The sequence below is a fragment of the Peromyscus californicus genome, unplaced genomic scaffold (assembly GCF_007827085.1).
Source record: "Peromyscus californicus insignis strain IS unplaced genomic scaffold, ASM782708v3 Scaffold_5__1_contigs__length_169319896, whole genome shotgun sequence".
In the NCBI taxonomy this organism is placed as follows: Eukaryota; Metazoa; Chordata; class Mammalia; order Rodentia; family Cricetidae; genus Peromyscus; species Peromyscus californicus.
In genome coordinates, this window is record NW_026294573.1 from 50312427 (window position 1) to 50331760 (window position 19334).

Below are 19334 nucleotides of genomic sequence, written 5' to 3' on the forward strand. Positions count from 1 at the left end.
CCAGGCTGTCCTGAAACTTCCCATTTCTCTCTTGACTCAGCCCCTCAGATGCTGGGACCTCCTGACCTCAAACTGGTGTTTTGAGCTGGGTGCAATGTATGCACACAACAGAACCAGCTACCTGCCCTATGGGCTGACATGAAGGATTTCTTGAGCCCTGAAGCTCAAAGGAATTGTGTACTGTACTGACCTGTGTCCGTGCTAGTTACCAATGGTGTCTCTCTATCTGAAGAGCCTCCTACCTCCAAGTGCCCCAGCCTGGGTGTGGCAAAAAAAACTTCTCTTAAAAAGTAAACAAAACTCTTGGCATTCTGCTCGTAATGAGCAGAATTATGTCATTGAAGGTTTTTTTTGTTTTCTTTTCTTTTTTAGACAAGGTCTTACTCTGTAGACCAGGCTGTCCTGGAATTTATTATATAGGCTGGAATTATGTAATAATAAGTTATTATATTTATTGTATAGGCTGGAATTTATTCTATAGCAATCCTCCTGTTTCAGCTTTGAGTGTTAGGATTACAGGCATGAGCCACCACACTGGCTATAAAACAAAACGAACAACAACAACAAAGCCTGTTTTATAGGTGCTGAAGAGATGGCTCAGCAGTTAAGAACAAGTACTGTTCTTACAGAGGACTCAAGTTTAGTTCCCAGCTCAAGTCAGGCAGATCACAACTGCCTCTTAACCATCAGCTCCAAATAACCTGATGCCCTCTTCTGGCCTTCTTGGGTACCTGCACTCATGTGCACATACCCTCACACAGACACATACATACATATACACAAAATTTTTAAAAAGTAGCAAATCGTTTTTTAAAACTTTACTGGGACCAGAGAGATAGCTCAGTAGTTAAGATTCTTTGCTATTCTTACAAAGATCAGATCTCAGGGTCTACATCAGGCAGTTCACAACTGCCTCTCCCTCCAGAGACATAGGATCCAATATCCTTTCTTCTCTGCAGGTATCCACACAAGTATATACATGCACATATATGTGCACACACACAGATGGACATACATGCACGTGAGCACAAGCACACATACAAACATAAATTAAAAATGAAATATTAAAAAAAATATGGCTGGGCAGTGGTGGAGCACGCCTTTAATCCCAGCACTCCGGAGGCAGAGCCAGGTGAATCTCTTTGAGTTCAAGGCCAGCCTGGGCTACAGAGCGAGATCCAGGAAAGGCGCAAAGCTACACAGAGAAACCCTGTCTCGAAAAAACCAAAAAAAAAAAAAAAAAAAGATTCAATTCCTAACACCCACATGAAAGCTCACAAATAAAAATCTCAAATTTTGGGTTTTTTGTTTTTTTTGGTTTTTTTTTTTTGGTTTTTCGAGACAGGGTTTCTTTGTGTAGCTTTGTGCCTCTCCTGGAACTCACTTGGTAGCCCAGGCTGGCCTCGAACTCACAGAGATCCGCCTGGCTCTGCCTCCCGAGTGCTGGGATTAAAGGCGTGCGCCACCACCGCCCGGCGGGTTTTTTTTTTTTAATGATGCAAAGCGATTAAATTTCTCAGTATCTGTCACATTTCCACCAACAGTGCCTGACTTGCCTCACTCTGGTCCTAACCTAACCTCGCCAACACAAGAAAGCCTCCAAGGTAGCTCTGCCATCGCTCTAGCTGTGCGAACACTCAAAGGTTGGCTACCTAAAGTCACAGAGCTGGGGGGTGGGTGTCACTGAGAGCTCTACATCATAAAATGGTTAGCTTGCCGGAAGGTGCTTAATCCCAGCACTCGGGAGGCAGAGCCAGGCAGATCTCTGTGAATTCAAGGCCAGCCCGGTGTAGCTAGAGTTTTCCTGCCTGGCCCACAGTCAAGACAAATCTCTCTCACCCGCCAGTCCCACAGCCGCTCAGACCCAACCAAGTAAACACAGAGACTTATATTGCTTACAAACTGTATGGCCGTGGCAGGCTTCTTGCTAACTGTTCTTATAGACTAAATTAATCCATTTCTATAAATCTTTACCTTGCCACGTGGCTGGTGGCTTACCAGCATCTTCACATGCTGTTTGTCATGGCAGCGGCTGGCAGTGTCTTCCCCCCTCCTTCCTGTTCTCTCAATTCTCCTCTCTGTTAATCCAGTCTATACTTCCTGCCTGGCCACTGGCCAATCAGTGTTTTATTTATTGACCAATCAGAGCACATACAGACCATCCCACAGCACAAATACTATGAGCTTTAGTCAGGAGAGACAGGGCGTGACAGCACCTCACCATGGATCTCTTTCGGGCAGACAGACCTGGGACTCACTCTGCAGACTAGGCTGGACTTGACTTGCATTCATTGGGCCTCTACCTCTGCTTCCCGAGTACAAGAATGCAAGTGTGAGCCACCAGAGTTACTTATACTAACTAGGAGCTTTCACAAAGCTACGCAGGCCAGGATAGTCTTCAGAATGCACGAAATAACATGAAAATTCAGAGAAAGTAGAACACAACGGAAGCCCTCAACAGCTAAAATGATCCCATTTAGCCATTGGTGGTGGTGATGGCCATCAAAATGGAGTCATAGTAAATGGGCTTAAATTTTTAAAAAAAAATCTAGCAGGGTATGGTAGCACACATTTCACATTTGTAATCCCAGCACTCAGCGGCAGTTGTTGTTCAAGCCCAGCCACCCTAGGCTGCATAGGAGTCCCAAGTCTATATACAGCCAAAACAGGTCTCAAAAGAGAAAAGGCAGGCCTTTAAATGATGCCAGTCTGGTCTACATAGTGAGAGCCTGTATTAAAAATCAAAAGGAAAAAGAATCTAAGAGCTAGGTAGATAATAATAGCTCCATCAGTCGCCGCAAGCATGAGGCCTTCGACTCAATCCCACTACATGCATAAAAAGCTTGGCATGATGACACATGCTTGCAATCATAGCAGTAGAGGCAGAGACAGCTGGATTCCTGAGGCTCCCTGGCCAGGCAGCCTAGCCAATTGGTGAGCCCCAGATCCCAGCGAGACCCCGTCTTAAAGACAAACAAAAACAGCTGAATAGCTAGCTCCTGAGGAACAACACCCAAAGCTGACCTCTGGAGAGCACACACACATGCACATGTACACATGCACGACCTCTGGAGAGCGCACACACATGCACACGTACACATGCACGACCTCTGGAGAGCACACACATGCACACGTATACATACACAGGTATACTACAGCTACGTTGGCAAACTGTTCTGTGCTGTTTGGGCTCACTGAGGAGCTGGCTCTGGAAGAGAAGCTGCCCTCCCCTCCACTCCGTGCCCATTTCAAATTCAAGGCTCCTTTTCTGGGGATAGATTGGTTCCCCTAATACTACCAGGAAGGGACAAGAACACCACAGCGGCCCACGGGTAAAAACATCACTTATGTGAGAACAGCCAGAAGGTGAACCATTTCCACCAGATGTTTCTGCTGTCTATTCCATGATAAAGCGGTTACGGTGGGAAAGAGAAATCAGCAGTTCAGCCCCGGGAAGCTCAGCCATGGAGAGAAAGCTCAGTAGGGAACTAACTCCAACTGACTTTCTCAGCTTCCCGGGCCCATCTCAGCTGGAGGTCTGTGAGTCTCTGATTTGATGGTGTTAGCTCTGTTTGCTCAATCGGGCTACACCAGGCATCTCCACTGGATACTGAGTTTGAGCTCCTGACCTGCTGTCTTGTTATCTATCCGCTACTTCTTTGTTACTTGTTAGTTATTCCTTTGCTTTGCTACATTCTTTTTTTTTTTTTTTTTTTTTTTTTTTTTTGGTTTTTCGAGACAGGGTTTCTCTGTGTAGCTTTGCGCCTTTCCTGGAACTCACTTGGTAGCCCAGGCTGGCCTCGAACTCACAGAGATCCGCCTGGCTCTGCCTCCCGAGTGCTGGGATTAAAGGCGTGCGCCACCACCGCCCGGCGGACTACATTCTTAATGAATTCACTCATTCAAAATCCAAAGCACAGCTTTTCTACTGACTCTACAGAACACAGACCCGCACCGACATACCTGTGTGTACGTGTACACATACACATACACACATATACACACACAGGAAGAAGGAAGGACAAACAGATAGAGCGATGGGCAATGGAAGGGAGGGAGGAAGGGAGGGAGCAAGCAAGCTAGCTCAGCCCAGATATATAACCACAGGAAAAACAGTGCGGGAAAGTAGGGCTATTTTTCTCAGAGGTGCCTTGAAACTATTCAATTATCTGAGGAGCCAGTGGATGTAATTTATGTGACACTGAAGACAGAATCTAGACAAATGGATGGCAGCTTCCTGATGATCATTTCAAGGACTTAGTTTTCATCTCTGTATGAGGGGGAAAAAAATCTCCCAACAATTAGACTCATGCAGCATTGGAGGAGCCCACTCTCAGTGCCTGGGGGATGAGCTGTCAGCTGCCACTGTAGAGAACAGGCGTAAAACGGCCAATTGGGCACAATGACCCAAAATCCCTTTCAATTCTTAGACATTTTAGAAACTGAATAATTAAAACTTACCAGGTTCATTGGTATGCATGGCGTTTAGTCCTAAGAACTCTGGAAAACCAAAACAAAACTGTGGAAAGGGGATTTTGTGCTTCCTCCAAGCTGCAGACTTCATTTCCCTAAAATGGAGGGACTGGGGTTGCTGCAAGTCAAAAACCAACCTTTCTTTTGGAAAAAAAGAAAGCATGTCCTGCGATGTATCCATAGTTACCACTGAAGGAAAAACTGGGAACTATATCACAGGCTCCATCTACACCTGCTATTCTAACCAAGCACCAGCTACTGTCTTCAAGAAGATGAATATCCAAAATAAGAACCGAATAAAAAGACCAACGAGCCCATTTTCACCCAGGGGAGAGATCTGACCTGACGGTTTCCAGTGAAGACAGACTGTCATCTGCACAGGAACAGAAGCAGCTCCACAAACTGGGACCTTTACACCACTAGGAGTTCAAACTCAAAGTCAGACCAAACTCACACACTGGCACTGTGGAGTGGATCCCAGCATTCGGGAGGCAAAGGCAGAAGAAGATCTGAAGCCAGAGCCCACAAGCAGTCAAGACTGACAGAGACTAGAAGGCAGGAGATCGATGGTGCAGGCTACCTGATAACGGCACAGGGTCTCTCCAAGATGAGGAAAACGTTATGATTAGGTGACGACAGTGGCTTTCTTTACCACCTCTGTAAACACACGGAATGCTATTTCTTTGGGAGTGATTTTCTTCTGGATTTTTGTTGTTGGTTTAGTTTTGGTTTTTGCTGTTGTTTCAAGAACAGGTCTCATATAGTCACGTTGGCCTTGAACTCACAATCTCCTCTTGCTTCAGCCTTCCAAATGCTGAGTTCACAGACGTAGGTAGGATGCGGTGCTCAGCTGCTCTGTGTGGATTGTTTGGTGGAGAGCTAACAGAGGGCCTCAGACATGCTAAGCAAGCCTATTAACTGAGCCACGTCCCCACCCTTCGATTTATTCTGAGTCTTACTAAATTACATCGGCTGAGAGAACTCCCCCTGTACCCCAGGCTGGCCTTGAACTCACAATCCTTCTGCCTCAGCCTCTGAAGAGGCTGGATTGTAGCCTATGCCATAACACTTAGCTTAATTTGTACAGTTATTTGTGTTAGGCAGTAGTGGTGGGTACCTGGAACATGCGGCCTTGAAAGTGTCTTGGCTTATGTATGGATATGAGAAGTCGGTTTTCCACTCCCATCCTGTTTTGAGCCAGGGTCTCTCTTGTTTCCTGTCCATGTGTTATAGTCCCACAAGCTTCTAGGTGAGTTTCCCACCTGTCTATAGGAGTGCTGGAACTAGAGATGCATGCCAGTCACCACACGCAGCTTTTTACCTGGCTGCCTGGGTCCTGAGAATTGAACTCAAGTCATCAAGCTTGAGTGGCAAGCACTTTTACCCACTGAGCCCATTGGAACATTTTTAAAGGGCCAATTTGACTTCGTGCAAATTTCATCTCAGTAAAGCTGGTTTATATATTAACAGCAACAGAAAAGCATTTCTCTAATAATGAATCTGATCACTCAGAAAACCCTAAGTCCACTGTTCTCCACCCGTATCATGAACAGAACGGACTAGGTTCTTCTCCCTTTTCCACTGTGAGTTCACTCTACCCAGAACACCAGACCACACCTCCACCTGGAGCTCAGTTCAAACATCTCCTCAGAGACCGGACTTCAGTCTGATCTCACTGTAGCTCTGTGGTAGAGAGCTTGCCCACCTTGCATCAAGTGGCCTTCCAGGGACCAGTCATCGCTGTGGTACGCAACTTTCTTGATATACTTACACAGGACATAGAACATAAGAAATGTCATACTTCGCCCTGTTTGTTGAGCTCATGTCCAAAGTCTCTGAACTCAACTCCTGTTAAATTTACTATTTAAATAGTGAGAGACTGGCTATGGTTGAAGTCATTTACAACCAAAGGGAACCTGTCACTGAGGAGAAAATGAACACCCAACTGAAGGTACAGATGGTATGAAGAAGTCCAGAAAAGAGCCACCTGCAGTGGGAACAGTGTGGAAGAGCTTCAAAGCCAAGGCTGCAAACAGATTCCGAAAAATGAAAGGCGCTCCAGGGGAAAGTTACATCTGAGCCATGTCCCCCACCCACCCGGGCTCTGACTTCAATGCTCCACCCACACACAGACACCTCACTGGAACATCATGAGACCTACAACTTGAACCCTGAGCCGTAAGTGCCTCAAGGTCAGAGAACAAGCTTTGCTCGCATGCCTCCCCATGCCTCCCATTGGCACAGAAACTGCTTGTCAAATGCCTACTGAAGAACACTGGGCTCCAGCAGTATTCCAAACCTCACACTGTTACAATGAAGGCTCATTTCTACCTCCTTACCACCACAGATGGTTTCTATTTTAGACCTTTTCGGCCCTTTTTGGGATTGGGGGTGGTGCTTCCTCTCCATAGATGTGTTGTTAAAAAAAAATGTTTTGAGGGCAGAGCTTCAAAACCCAAACCCCACAAACCTCTCTAGCCTACCCAACTTGTTTCCTGTGACAACAGCCCAGACTGACCTGGAATTCTCAATCCTCCTGCCTCCGCTTCCTGAGTGCTAGCATTTGAAGGATGTGCCACCCTGCCCGCCCAACTTAAAGTGTCTTTTGCACCCCCGACACGCGTGGAGGGCTAAGTTTCCAGGGTTTCCTGCCACCTGCGATGCTCCTGTCCAATGTGTCCCCTACACCTAAAGATTTCGGGTAACGGCGGTGATAGTACTAAAAGGTGAAGCTTTTAAAGGTTTTAGCTCCTGAGGCTCCCTCATCTCCCTTGAGAATGGGGTTACTTCCCCAGTTACAAAAGGTACAAGGCTGGGGTATAGCTCGGTTATAAGTCTATAGTATAGTTCATCCGTCGGTACAGTTAGAGCCTAAGGGTGGGAGAAGAACTTACAAGTTGGGCATGGTGGCAAAGCCAGTAATTCCAGCACTCAGTGGGAAGCCGAGGCAGACGGATAAATCATGACTAGAAAGCTTACCTGGGGCTACACCGTCCAACAGCGCGTCAAAAGGGCGGTGGTCGGCATGATGACAGAAAAGGCGCTCGCTGCCAAGCCTGATGACCAATCAGTGCTCGACAAGAGTGCCCACAGCAGAACTGACTCCTGTGAATTGTCCTGTGACCTTGAGGACACAACCACCCCACATAAATGTACTTAATACATTTTCAAAACCAGCAGCAACCAAAAGCTTTACGCAGCCCTTAACCCTTTCCCCTTTGACCTCTTTCGCTCATTGTCAGTGCTCAGGGAGCCAGCACGGAACCAAAGATCCTCAGGACTGCGGTGATCTTGGAGACTGCCCGTCTTCCGGAAAGTGCAAAATGACCAGGCAAGGTGGCACGCACCCGTGATTCCAGCATGTTAAGAGGCTGAGGCAGGAAGATCACGTTCACAGCCAGCCTGGGCTACACACTGAGTTACAGGCCAGGCCAGTCAGTCAGGACTTCACAGAAAAGATTCTCCCTCTGTCTACTTGCTCCAAAAAATGTTGAAATGAATTTCTGTTGCTTTAAACCACAGTGTGAAACACTCTGTCTTAGCAGACAAACAGATTAAGATACCCTATCTCAAAAGGCATTTTTAACCAGGTGAGAGAGAGAAGAACTAACTAATCTCCCTGAGTTCCAGGACAGCCTGGGCTACAGACAACCTCAAAGTGACCCAGGCTATGTGGCAAGTGATCCAACAACAAAAAAAAAAAGTGCTCAAGAACTTGAGGCAAACAAACACATTCTCCTAGATTCCCCCAGGACCAGAATAGTACATGACATCATGAGTTTGAATCCAGCTAAAGAATCCCGGGTTTGAATGTCAGTTTTGTTTTTTTTTTTTTAAGATTTATTTATTTATTATGTATACAGTATTCTGCCTGCATGTGTCCCTGCACGCCAGAAGAGGGCACCAGAGCTCATTACAGATGGTTGTGAGCCACCATGTGGTTGCTGGGAATTGAACTCAGGACCTCTGGAAGAGCAGTTGGTGCTCTTAACCACTGAGCCATCTCTCCAGCCCCTGAATGTCAGTTTCTCAAGGTGTCTGACCTAGGGCAAGTTGCTCAACCTCTGGGGCCATTTACTTGTTTTAAAATTATACAGCAAGAACTGCTACTGTGCAGATAGGCATGCAGATTATAACTAACAGGAACAGAAGAGGCCATCCAGAGTCTGGCAGAGGCTACACTCACTGCAAACTTAGAGCCAAGTCCCAAGAATTACAGAGTGCCAGGCAGGGCCCCGGGTCAGTGATGCAAATAAAAAATGTAAAAAGTGACGTCCATTAAAGTGCGAAGTCTAGAAAATAATTAATCTTTAGCTTCTTCAGAACCTGATGATCGGGACTAATGCGGCAGCGTTTCCGCATGAAGCGAATGCTTGTTGCCCGGTCATTTCCCTAGTACAAAAGTTCTCAGGCCTGGAGGTGAGGCTGTTAAAATGTAACACAAACCACCCAAAATGGACTTTATGGTGCTGTACAAATGAGACCTTTTGTACTGTGTCTGAAAGGCCAAACAGAACGGAAGTATCAGTGCAGGGGAGGAGGGTCAGAGCAACCCTAAAAACTCTCTAGCACCTAATACTTTTAAAAAAAGGCCAAACTCAATTTGCTAAAGGAAGCTCATGTTTGAACGCCTGACCCAGGAGAAAGCCCAGAAACTTCACAAGGAAGACATCATTTCCAACGCTACACATCAGAGAGAGCAATACAGCAGAACACAGCACCATTTAATAACGTAGCCAACAGACCATCACAAACTGTCTATTTGTAGTAGTTTGAACCCCAATTTACCAGCTTCATGTTCATTAGCCATCACTTGAACTCTAGAAAGCTCAAAGTTTCATAAACCACATTATACCACTGAGAGAGAGAGAGAGAGAGAGAGAGAGAGAGAGAGAGAGAGAGTTTTCAAGGAGCATGCCCCAACAGAAGGCAGGTATCAGACCCTCCCAGAGCTGAAATTAAAAGCAGTTGCAGTTAGGAACTGTCCATGGATACTATGAAATTGGACTCAGGTCCGCTACAAAAGTACTATGTGCTCTTACCTGCTGAGCCACCTCTCCAGCCCCTGATACATTATTTTATGTGCATCTTAAGACATAAGCAATGGGAACTGGAGCAAGGGGCACTGAGCAGATGTAACAACCTGCCTTTGACTTGGTGCAGCTCAGCAGCCATGCTTAGGTGTGGCCTGTGCAAAGCACCATAATGCTAAAATAACCCTTTAACAGTAGAGATAATTAATGAAGAATAAAATGATGCTCTGTACGTGTGTTCATGAGTTCTAGTGGACAACAGTTCTAGAGAGAGTATCCAGTTATAACAATTAAGCCCATCTCCTCACCTGATAACTGGTATCATCTACCAAATTCTAAGTTTAAGAAACACCTTGTGCTGGCTAGTTCTACGTCAACTTGACACAAGCTAGAGTCATCGGAGAGGAGGGCACCTCAAATTGAGAAAATGCTTCCATAAGATCTGGCTGTAGGCAAGCCTGTTGGACATTTTCTTAATTAGTGATTGATCTGGGAGGGCCCAGTCCACTGTGGTAGTGCGGCCCCTAGGATGGTGGTCTTGGGTGCTATAAGAAAGCAGGCTGAGCAAGCCATGCAGAGCAAGCCAGTAAGCAGCCCTCCTTCATCAGCCCCTGCCTCCAGGTTCCTGATCTGCCTGAGCCCCTGTCCTGACTTCCTTCAGGACAGGATGATGAAAAGTGATGTGGAAGTCTAAGTCAAACAAACCTTTCCTCCTCGAGTTGCTGTAGGTCATGGTGTGTCATCCCAGCAATAGTAACCCATAGGACACACTTCCTCTGCAAGTGCTCCCCAACAAGGGCTAGCGAGATGGCCCAGTGGGTGAAGGGCCTGCCACAAGCCTGACAATGAGTTTGACTCCCAGAACCCAAATTAAGTTGGAGGGAAAAAAAATCTTGAAAGTTGTCCTCTGACCTACACACACACACACACACACACACACACACACACACACAAATAATAAGTAATTTTTAAAAGGAGTCCCAATACTCACAAGACTGATGCAGTGAGACTGAAGCCATCTTAGACTACATTGTGAGTTATAGGCCAGCCTTACATCCAGAGCAAGCAAGACCCTGTTAAAAAGGGTCCCCCACGCCATCATCCTTTCCCTGTGGCCCCCAGAGCCAGGCATGCACTCTTGCAACTCTTCAGTCACTTGCCTGCTTCTCTTGCAGCTCAGCAGCCCTTTCAGAGAACACACCATGTTTCACTATGTACTTCACAAGCCGCACTGCCCAGATCATAACACTCACTGCAAGACACTACAGCATTCAGTGCCGACTGCTTGCCTACAAGACGACTCTAAATAACCCCAACCCCCAACAACAGAAGACTAGCTATAGACACAGGTCTCAAAGTGCAGCCTGAGGAGAGCTGAGCACCCAGGAGATGTCTCCAGGGTCCATGAGGTCCTCCTTCAACTACTTATCTGTGTGAAGTCAGCCTTCAAACACTGTACCACAAATTGAAAGAGCCAAAGACAATCTTGTGTTCTTCCACAAAGACATTAAAGACTGGAGGGAGAGCTGGGTCTGGAAGCCAAGCATGATAGCACACACCTATAATCCCAGCATGCAAAAGGCTGAAACAGAAATATCAACAATTCAAGGCCAGAATGGGCTATACAAGCAGGCCCTGTCTCCAAAAAAGAGAGTTGTGAAAGATTTAAGAAAATGAATAAAATTGAGGGAAAAAAAGAAAAGAAAAAAGGAAACTCTGAGATTACAGGAGACAAAGAAGATTTAGTGACTCAATGAAATGTGCACTTATTTAAACTGGATCTTAGAAAATGCATGAACAGACAAGCAAATGGTATTCAGAGAATATCTGCAAATTAGGTGATGACACCATCAATGTTAATTTTACTACAATGTTTGCATATGGAAATAACCTGTGGAAACAATTTAAACCATATACCTCAGCTGCTCCACAGCTTGCCTAGCATGCAGACACTCTGACTTCGATCCCAAGCAACACATAAAACTGGGCATGGGGCTGGAGAGCTGGCTCAGCTGCTGGTTGCTCTTCCAGAGGACCTGGGTTCATTTCCCAGCACCCACATGGCAGTTCATACCTGTCTGTAACTCTAGTTCCAGAGCTTCTGACATCCTCACACAGACATGCATGCAGGCAAAACACAAACATTAAAAAAAAAAAACAAAAAAAAAAAACTGCGCATCCAAGGGTGGTGACGCACACCTTTAATCTCGGCATTTGAGATGCAGAGGCAGGTGGATCTCATGAGTTCCAGGACAGCCTGGTCTACAGAGTTGACCATGTAGGCTCCAAAGCTACATAAAGAAACCCTGTCTCAAAAAAAAAAAACTGGGCATGGTGGCCCCTGCTTACAATGCCAGCACACTCAGGAGGTTACAGCAAGACCAGAAGAAGACCATGGGGGTTTGGGAGAGGGCTCAGTGGGTCAAGTACCTGCTGTGCAAGAGTATAAAAGCCTTGAGTTCAGAGGCCCAGAACCCAGGATAGACTCAATGAGATGTCTTACTCTCCTGTGTCCACAGAGCACAGATCAAACCAAGGGCATCCTGCATGCTAGGCAGGCTACCAACTGAGCTAGATCCACAGCCTAAGAGACTGTCCAGCCCTTCATTGACTTGGGCTTGTTCCTGGGTCTCACCAAACAGGAAACCAGAATGTAGCATACCCTAGAAATCCTGGATGAGCCAAGACCCTGGATGAACCAGGGAACATTAACCATTTAAAGATGCTTTAGATGCAATACTGAACTCTGACTCAGGCCTCCAAACCCCTCTATCCTCAATTCTCAGAAAATTTCTTACATAAGTTGCACATTTATTACTTAATGAGTACCCAAAAGCCTGAGCCCTTTGAACGAGGTCATCTTCTCAGAGAGGAGCAGCTCATAGCCTCATTTGAAATGCTAGTCCATCTGTAAAACCCTGGCAAGAACGGCAGTTAATATTAATTAAGAGTAGAAACAGGTTCCTTCTTGAACATCTTTTCTGTAGTCAAGTCCAAGATGCTTCCACATGGAACTTCTCCAATTCCCTACCCTTGAGCTACTAGACTCCGACATTAAAGGGGGCCTGTTCTCTGATACCACTATCTGTCGGACCCTTAAAATGATAAAACCTAGCAAAGAAAGCTATCACAAAATATCAGAGTTCTGGGGTGGGGTGGGGGTTGTTTCTCCTTCTGAGACATATTTTCCTTATATAACCCTCGCCCAGGTTAATCTTGACCTACCTACTTCAACCTTCCACGTAGCAACATTACAAGTGTGTACCACCGAGCATTCATGTGCTAGGACTCTGTCAGTGCTGGGCAAGCACTCTACCAACTGAACTCATTCCCACCACAAATAGAACTTTTGATGGGACATACTCTACAGCGGACCACCTTTGTATGTACACATATATACATACACGTGTATGGGCAGTGGGGGGGAGGGGGACTAACGTTCCCTGTGAGAGAATTTAAGGCTCAGCTCCTTGCAATTTAAGGCAAGTCTTTCTATTTCTTCACAGTGGGTGCTAAGAAAATACAAGCCAAAGACCTGGAGGCGGGTCCTGAAATAAGGTATTTGATAAGCCTCAGCATGCATGGCTCCAGGCAGCCAAGGAAAGGCCAAGGGAAAAACACCTATCACAAAGCTAATCTCAAGTCCTTTGTAAGCCTCGCTCTCACCATAATTCAAAACTAATCAAACTGAAGCAGGCTGCGTGTGCAACTGCTGGTAACACACACACACACACACACACACACACACACACACACACACACACAATTTATGACTGGACTTGTCCCTTTAATATAGACAGCATGAACCCTTTTTGCTGCATTACAATTTGCCAGACCCCAATTTCAGGGGTAAAGCACATGCTATAGGAAGAAGATACACTAAGAGGCACACCTAAGCTGCTCCTACTGGCACATGCCTATCATCCTAGCACCTCGTACCTGGGCAGAGACTGGAGTTCAAGAGTTCAAGTTCAGCCTAGGCTACTTAGGGAGTTAAAAACCAACACACTTCACACACAGCCTCGTCTCAAAAAGATAACTTTTTAGGAAAAAAAAAAATTTAAGGCACATCCTCTTAAGCAATGTGATCACCTCCAGCACCAGGGGTCCCGACACAGTGGATATGCAGTCAGCGGATGAAGCAGACAGCTACCGGCCTTCACTGTACTGTATTCACCAAACAGCTGATACAATCGACACGGTAAGTGCAGAGGCGGGAGATGGATTCTGCAGGGCAGTGAGAAGACTTCCTTCTCCAGAGCAGTGAGGTCAGAGAGACAGCTTTTCGCCAGACTGTGGCGGCTGCAGGAGGCCAAGCCATGCAGTCAAGAGCCTGGCCAAATCCAGGCTGGAGCAGATGGCCTGAGCTACTTTCCAACTGAAATTGCTACTGACTTCCTGGGTTTGCCATGTTTCACCACCACCTTCAAACTTAACTCTAAACTGTATTTTCAGAAGGGTTCCTGCCTTCACTAGGAGGTTCAAAGCAAGCAGCAGGTGACAGGAAAATAAATACTGTGTTCTTACAAGACAGTGGCCCCTAAGACTCTCACATAGACCTCTAGAGAGAGAGAGTGACATCACACGTGCCAAGTTCACTAGGAACAAGCCACTCTCAAAACAAATCGCAGTCTTTTATTTCTCTTCTTTCCCTGGTCAAGTTTTTTAATTAGTTCATGGGAGGAAAAAAAAAGGGGGGGGGAGGGTGTTCCAAAAACATTTAAGTCACTCTTACTGGGTGGAGAAAAGAAGGCATTTAATCCCAGCACTCAGGAGGCAGAGGCAGGCAGATCTGAGCTCAAGACCAGCCTAGTCTACAGAGTGAGTTCCAGGACAGTCAAGGCTACACAGAGAAACCCTGTCTCGAAGAAAAAAATTATAGAAACCAAACTTCAGAACAGGGCAGAGTGTGGTGGAGCCTTAATCCCAGCCCTAAGCAGGCAGAGGTAGGTAGATCTGCATTGCGGGCCAGTCTGTCTACAGTGAGATGCTGTCTTAAAAGAAAATTAAAATGAAAAATGAAAAATGACAGGGGGTCGGACAGGTGGCTCAGTGGTTTGGAGCACTGGATGCTAAAGAGGACCTGGATCCAGTTTCCAGTACCCATATGTCTCAATCATCTGTTAATGCTAGTTTAATGGGATCTGATGCCCTCATTTGACCACTGTGGGTACCAGGCATGAACATGGCTCATATACAGATAAAATATTCATTGATTTTAAGTCTGGTAGGTGCAAGAGGTTAAGGATATGTCACTTAGCAGGAACCTTACTTATGAATTGACAAACCACATACAGCAGAGGCTGGATATGATAAATCCATGTCTTCTAAGCTAACCGGTATGTTTATAAGGAGGCCATAAACTATGCATGCATGCAGATTCCCTTTACACCCGATGTGGGTTTTTGTTTTTTTTTTTTTTTGGTGGGGGGGTTCTGAGACAGGGTTTTTTTGTGTAATTTTGGTGTCTGCCCTGGATCTCGCTCTGTAGACCAGGCTGGCCTTGAACTCAGAGATTTGCCTGGCTCTGCCTCCCAAGTGCTGGGCGTGTGCCACCACCACCCGGCTCTGGTGTGGTTTTTATGTATAAGTCTTAAGCTGCTGATACCGACAATGGTGGTAATACCCTGGGGCAAACAGTGGCTGTAATGTTCTACACTACTAAAAACCCACCAGCCTTCCTTATCTGTTTTTGATAGCTGTTTCAGTCCCCCAGTGGACCAGAAGGGAGCAGAGAAGTGGACTTGAAGCTGGATCCCCTACCATCAATCTGATGGGTGTAAAAGTGGAAGAGATGTGTGAGGCCAAAGAATGGAGTCCAAGATTGCTGACTCCGAGAGCCGCCATATTATCTACCTTGGGGAAAAAAAAAATGACACACTGTCTCAGCTCCAGACAACCTTAAGTATCTCCATTTCAGAGACTGTCAGTCCAAGTAAGGCAACTCTAGAGACTAGAGGTGACCAGGCTGACCTCATTGAAGAAGTTATGACTGTGTGAGGTTTAGGAAGAAGTGGCAAGGAAAAAAAAAAAGAGAAAAGTCTTTGAGGCTTGTTAGCTGAGTAATTAAATGCATATTAGGGTAAAAGCTCTTACTGGGCATTGTGGCACACACCTTTCCGCCCAGCGCCTTCAAGGTGAATCTGTGAGTTCCAGGCCAGCCAGGGCTATATAGTGACTGTCTCAAATAAATAAAAATTAAGAGAAAAAATTCATACATGTGAATAAGTTAAACTTTTTTTTAAAAATGAGAACACAAGACAGTCAAGTAAAAAGTCTTCAAAACTCATAAGTAAAGAAAACAGCTATCTCCTCTTTTTTTTTTTTTCCCCAGACAGGGTTTCTCTGTGTAGCTTTGCGCCTTTCCTGGAACTCACTTGGTAGCCCAGGCTGGCCTCGAACTCACAGAGATCCACCTGGCTCTACCTCCTGAGTGCTGGTATTAAAGGCATGCACCACCACTGCCCAGCTGCTCTTAATGCTCTTTTAAAAGGTAGAAAAGGAGCCAGGTGTGAAGAAAGGTAGAGGCCTTTAAACTCAGGAAGCAGAGGCAGCTGGATCTGCGTTTGAGGACTACACTTAAACAATGATCAGACTTAAGGCTGACTGAAGAGCAATCAGACGTCTTTGCCCTCACGTGCAAAAGCAAGGCCAGCAGAGCCTGGGAGACAGAGCACCAGGAGCTCGCCTTCCTTCTCCGTCCTGAGAGGAGCATCATGGAGGTATGTACCTCCTCAACTAGGCTGACCTGACCAGCAAGCTGCCAAATTTCCCCCAAATACCTCAGCATGAAGACCATCAACTATCCGGCAGTAAATGGTGACTTCAGAGTCAAGTGCATGGCCTTTGAGTGAAGCCAGGCAGCCTAAAGCCACTAATACAGGTGGCTACCCCTACTGCCCATCTGAAAAAGAGAAGGGCCACTAGTCCATCCACAGAGGCCAGGTGTAAAAAAAAAAAACTCTCATTCCAGAAGTAAAGGGCAGAGGATGTTATAAAATGGGCTGGTAATTATGCTGGCTTTGTCTCTGCCAGCTTTCTCCATAGCCTCACCTGGAAGAAGCCGGATCCTACACACAAACCCTCAGGTTGCCCCCCTCCCAAACTGTATTCCAAATACGGGAATAGTACATTAGAGGAGACCGGGATGTATGTAGCTCAGGAGTATTGGGCTTGCCTAGCCTTCAAATCGGCATGAAGTTCGAACCTAACTAAGGGTTGTGTTGCACCTACAACCCCAGCTCCTGAGACAGAGGAATAACTAGTAACTTAATAAAGCCCTATCTCAAATCTAAGGGCTGGTGAGAAGGCTCAAAGTATAAAGGCACTTGACACTTACACTGAGGACCTGAGTTCCACATGCACAATGATAGGACCATACTCACATACAAAAAAAGACTTTAAATTTTAATTTAAAACCGGTGTTGAGAGACGTTCCTTGGTGCGATACCTGCCTAGCCTTTTCGAAGGCCTAGGTTTCAATCCCCAGTGGTGGGGCCAAGCCCCACCCCCACTCCCACCCCCCGCGCGCGCCTGAGGTAACAAAATACAGTCTGGTACACATCAACGCTTCTGTATCAGACACAGGTGTGAGGAAAGAATCCAAAGAAAGGCTGGCTTTTATTAACCGGCTTCAGAAGAATAAGCAGCCTTTCAGATGCTTAAAGGCTTTCCAACATTGTCCGCCACCCACCTGTTCACACTTGCAGATGCTTCTGAAATGCAGATTCGTGAACAATTAGCCCACAAGAAGCAATAGCCACTTGGACACAGATGACAATAGAAATAGGGAGGGACCTCACGGGTAACACATTTCATGAGCGAGTTGCTAATTACCCTCAACTGCATCCTAGAAGGGTATGCGCCCCGCAGCTCCTCACAGTTGCTTCGCCTTCTCATGCTCATTTATTCCTTTGGAACCGGGAGCCAAGGAAGAGGGGAGAAGGGAGGAATTTGCCATACTAGGGAGACGGGGCAATCTAGATCCCCAACTTTACCGCGCCCTTCGAGGGACAGTCTCAAGAGGCCATCTGCAGAAAGGCTGAACTCAAAATGCAATTTATCAGAACGAGTCTCCGGGTCTCCAGGCGGCCGAGCCGGGCTGGAGGAGGAGGGGAGTTGGCGGGGACAGTTTGCCGCGGACGCCGGCAGCGACCACAGGCCTTTCACCACCGCCATGCAGCGCTCGGCTCCAGGCCGGAGCGCGCGCGAGGGGCCGTGGGGGAGCGCGTCGCAGAGTCCCCGCGCGCCGGCCGGCCGCCGCGACTCCCACAGGTGGGAGGCGAGCGGTCCCCAGCTCCTCGCCGGGGAAGGGGACGCGCGGCTCGGCAGGACCGCAACAGGGGACCCAGGGACTCTGCATTACGGGAGGCGCGGCGTGAGAGGCCAGTTGGGGTTCCCGCCGAGCGGCTCGCCTCGGTTCCCTGGGCCCGGAGCGCAGGGTTCCCCCCACCCCCACCCCTTACGCGCGAGCGACCGGTGCAGTCGGAGACGCTGCCCGGCAGCCTCGGCCTCCTCCGGGCGCGGTTAAGCCGCGCGGGCGGGCGGCTGGTTGCATGCGCCGCGGCACGTACGAGCCCGCACGGACACACGCGGGCGGGGGCAGGGCGCCGGAGCCCAGGGGACCCGTGCCCGCGACCGCCCTGCTCCCGGCCCTACCACCCCACCGGGCTCGTCTCCACCCTCACTCCCCTGCTCCCTCTTCCCCCCCGGGCCCCTCACCCGTGCTGGCCTTGAGGTTCTCCCGCAAGAAGTGGCCGCTGGAGAGATGCTGGAGGCCAAAGTTCTGGGCGATCCTCTGGCATACGGTGCCCTTACCCGAGCCGGGCGGCCCGAGGATGACCGCGCGCAGGAGTTTGGAAGCCATGACTTTGGCGGGGAGGGGGTGGCCTGGACCGCAGCCCGCGCACTTTGCCCGACAGCCCCTGCCGCGGCACCCTCCGCAAGCGGGGATTCGCCTGCCACCCCTATAGGGGGAAGGAGAGGCTTTTTAAGACGGCCCCGCCCCTCAGCCCCGCCCTCCGCCACCTCCTCGCCCCGGGCCACGCCGGTGCAGCGCTGCGGGAGCCTCCGCCGGGCGAGCTCGGCCCGCTGGGGTCAGAGGTCAGTTAGACCCACCGGGGTCCTTCCCTGCACCCCAGGCCGGGCGCGCGATCCCGGGGATCCCCTGCCGGTCCCCGCACGTGGGCTGAGCGGGAGCCGTTCGCCGGCCGCTTCTCGGTGATTGTCGCATCCCCAGAGTGGCCGCCGACTGGAACTAGGGGGGGGCCCACCTCCTCCCCTTGCAGCCGAAGAGAGACACACCTCGGCGGAAAGGAGCGCGGCCAGACTTAGCCAGGATCTCGCTGGGCGGCGCCGCCTCTGCCCGGCCGGCCGCGCGGGACTCGCTTCTTACGTAAGCCGGGAGCCGGCTCCCCGCTAGAGCCGCCGCGCCCCCTCCTCTCCCCTCCCCTCCCGGCGCGTCCGGGGCCAAGCTGAGGCTGCGGGGGCGAACGGAGATGGAGACGCCCTGAGAGAAAGGAACCGCCTGGGGACCCAGTCTATTGTCAAGGGGACGGAAAAACACAACTTGTTGAGCGCCTACTCGGCGTCCAATTCTAGGCTGTGTGATATTATTATGCAACCTTTGCAGGTACGGATGGAGAAAGGCTTGGTATAGGAACCATTCATTTATATACTTAGCAGTGTTACTTGTTTTCATCCATATGGGGGGATCGAACCCCCTGAGACTATCCCTTAAGCCAGGGTATCCACAGCAGGTCCTGGCAAGAGAATAAAAAGTTGTGGGCAGGCCTGAACTACATATTGATACCCGCTCTAAAAAAAAAA

General features: G+C 48.3%; 1 protein-coding gene across 3 annotated transcripts in view; it reads right to left on the reverse strand.

Annotated features, from left to right (window-relative positions):
- Ak4 (adenylate kinase 4) overlaps positions 1–19298 on the reverse strand; it is a 62893-nt gene extending 43595 nt beyond the window's left edge. Inside the window, exons 1-2 of one of the 3 annotated variants that reach the window (XM_052718049.1) lie at positions 18810–18923; positions 18228–18472 (exon numbers count right to left, since the gene is read on the reverse strand). In XM_052718049.1, the coding sequence (XP_052574009.1) occupies positions 18228–18372 (145 nt within the window). In that variant the 5' untranslated portion in view covers positions 18373–18472; positions 18810–18923. The other 2 variants (XM_052718048.1, XM_052718047.1) reach the window with 2 other exon arrangements.
- Positions 19299–19334: the final 36 nt, after the last annotated feature.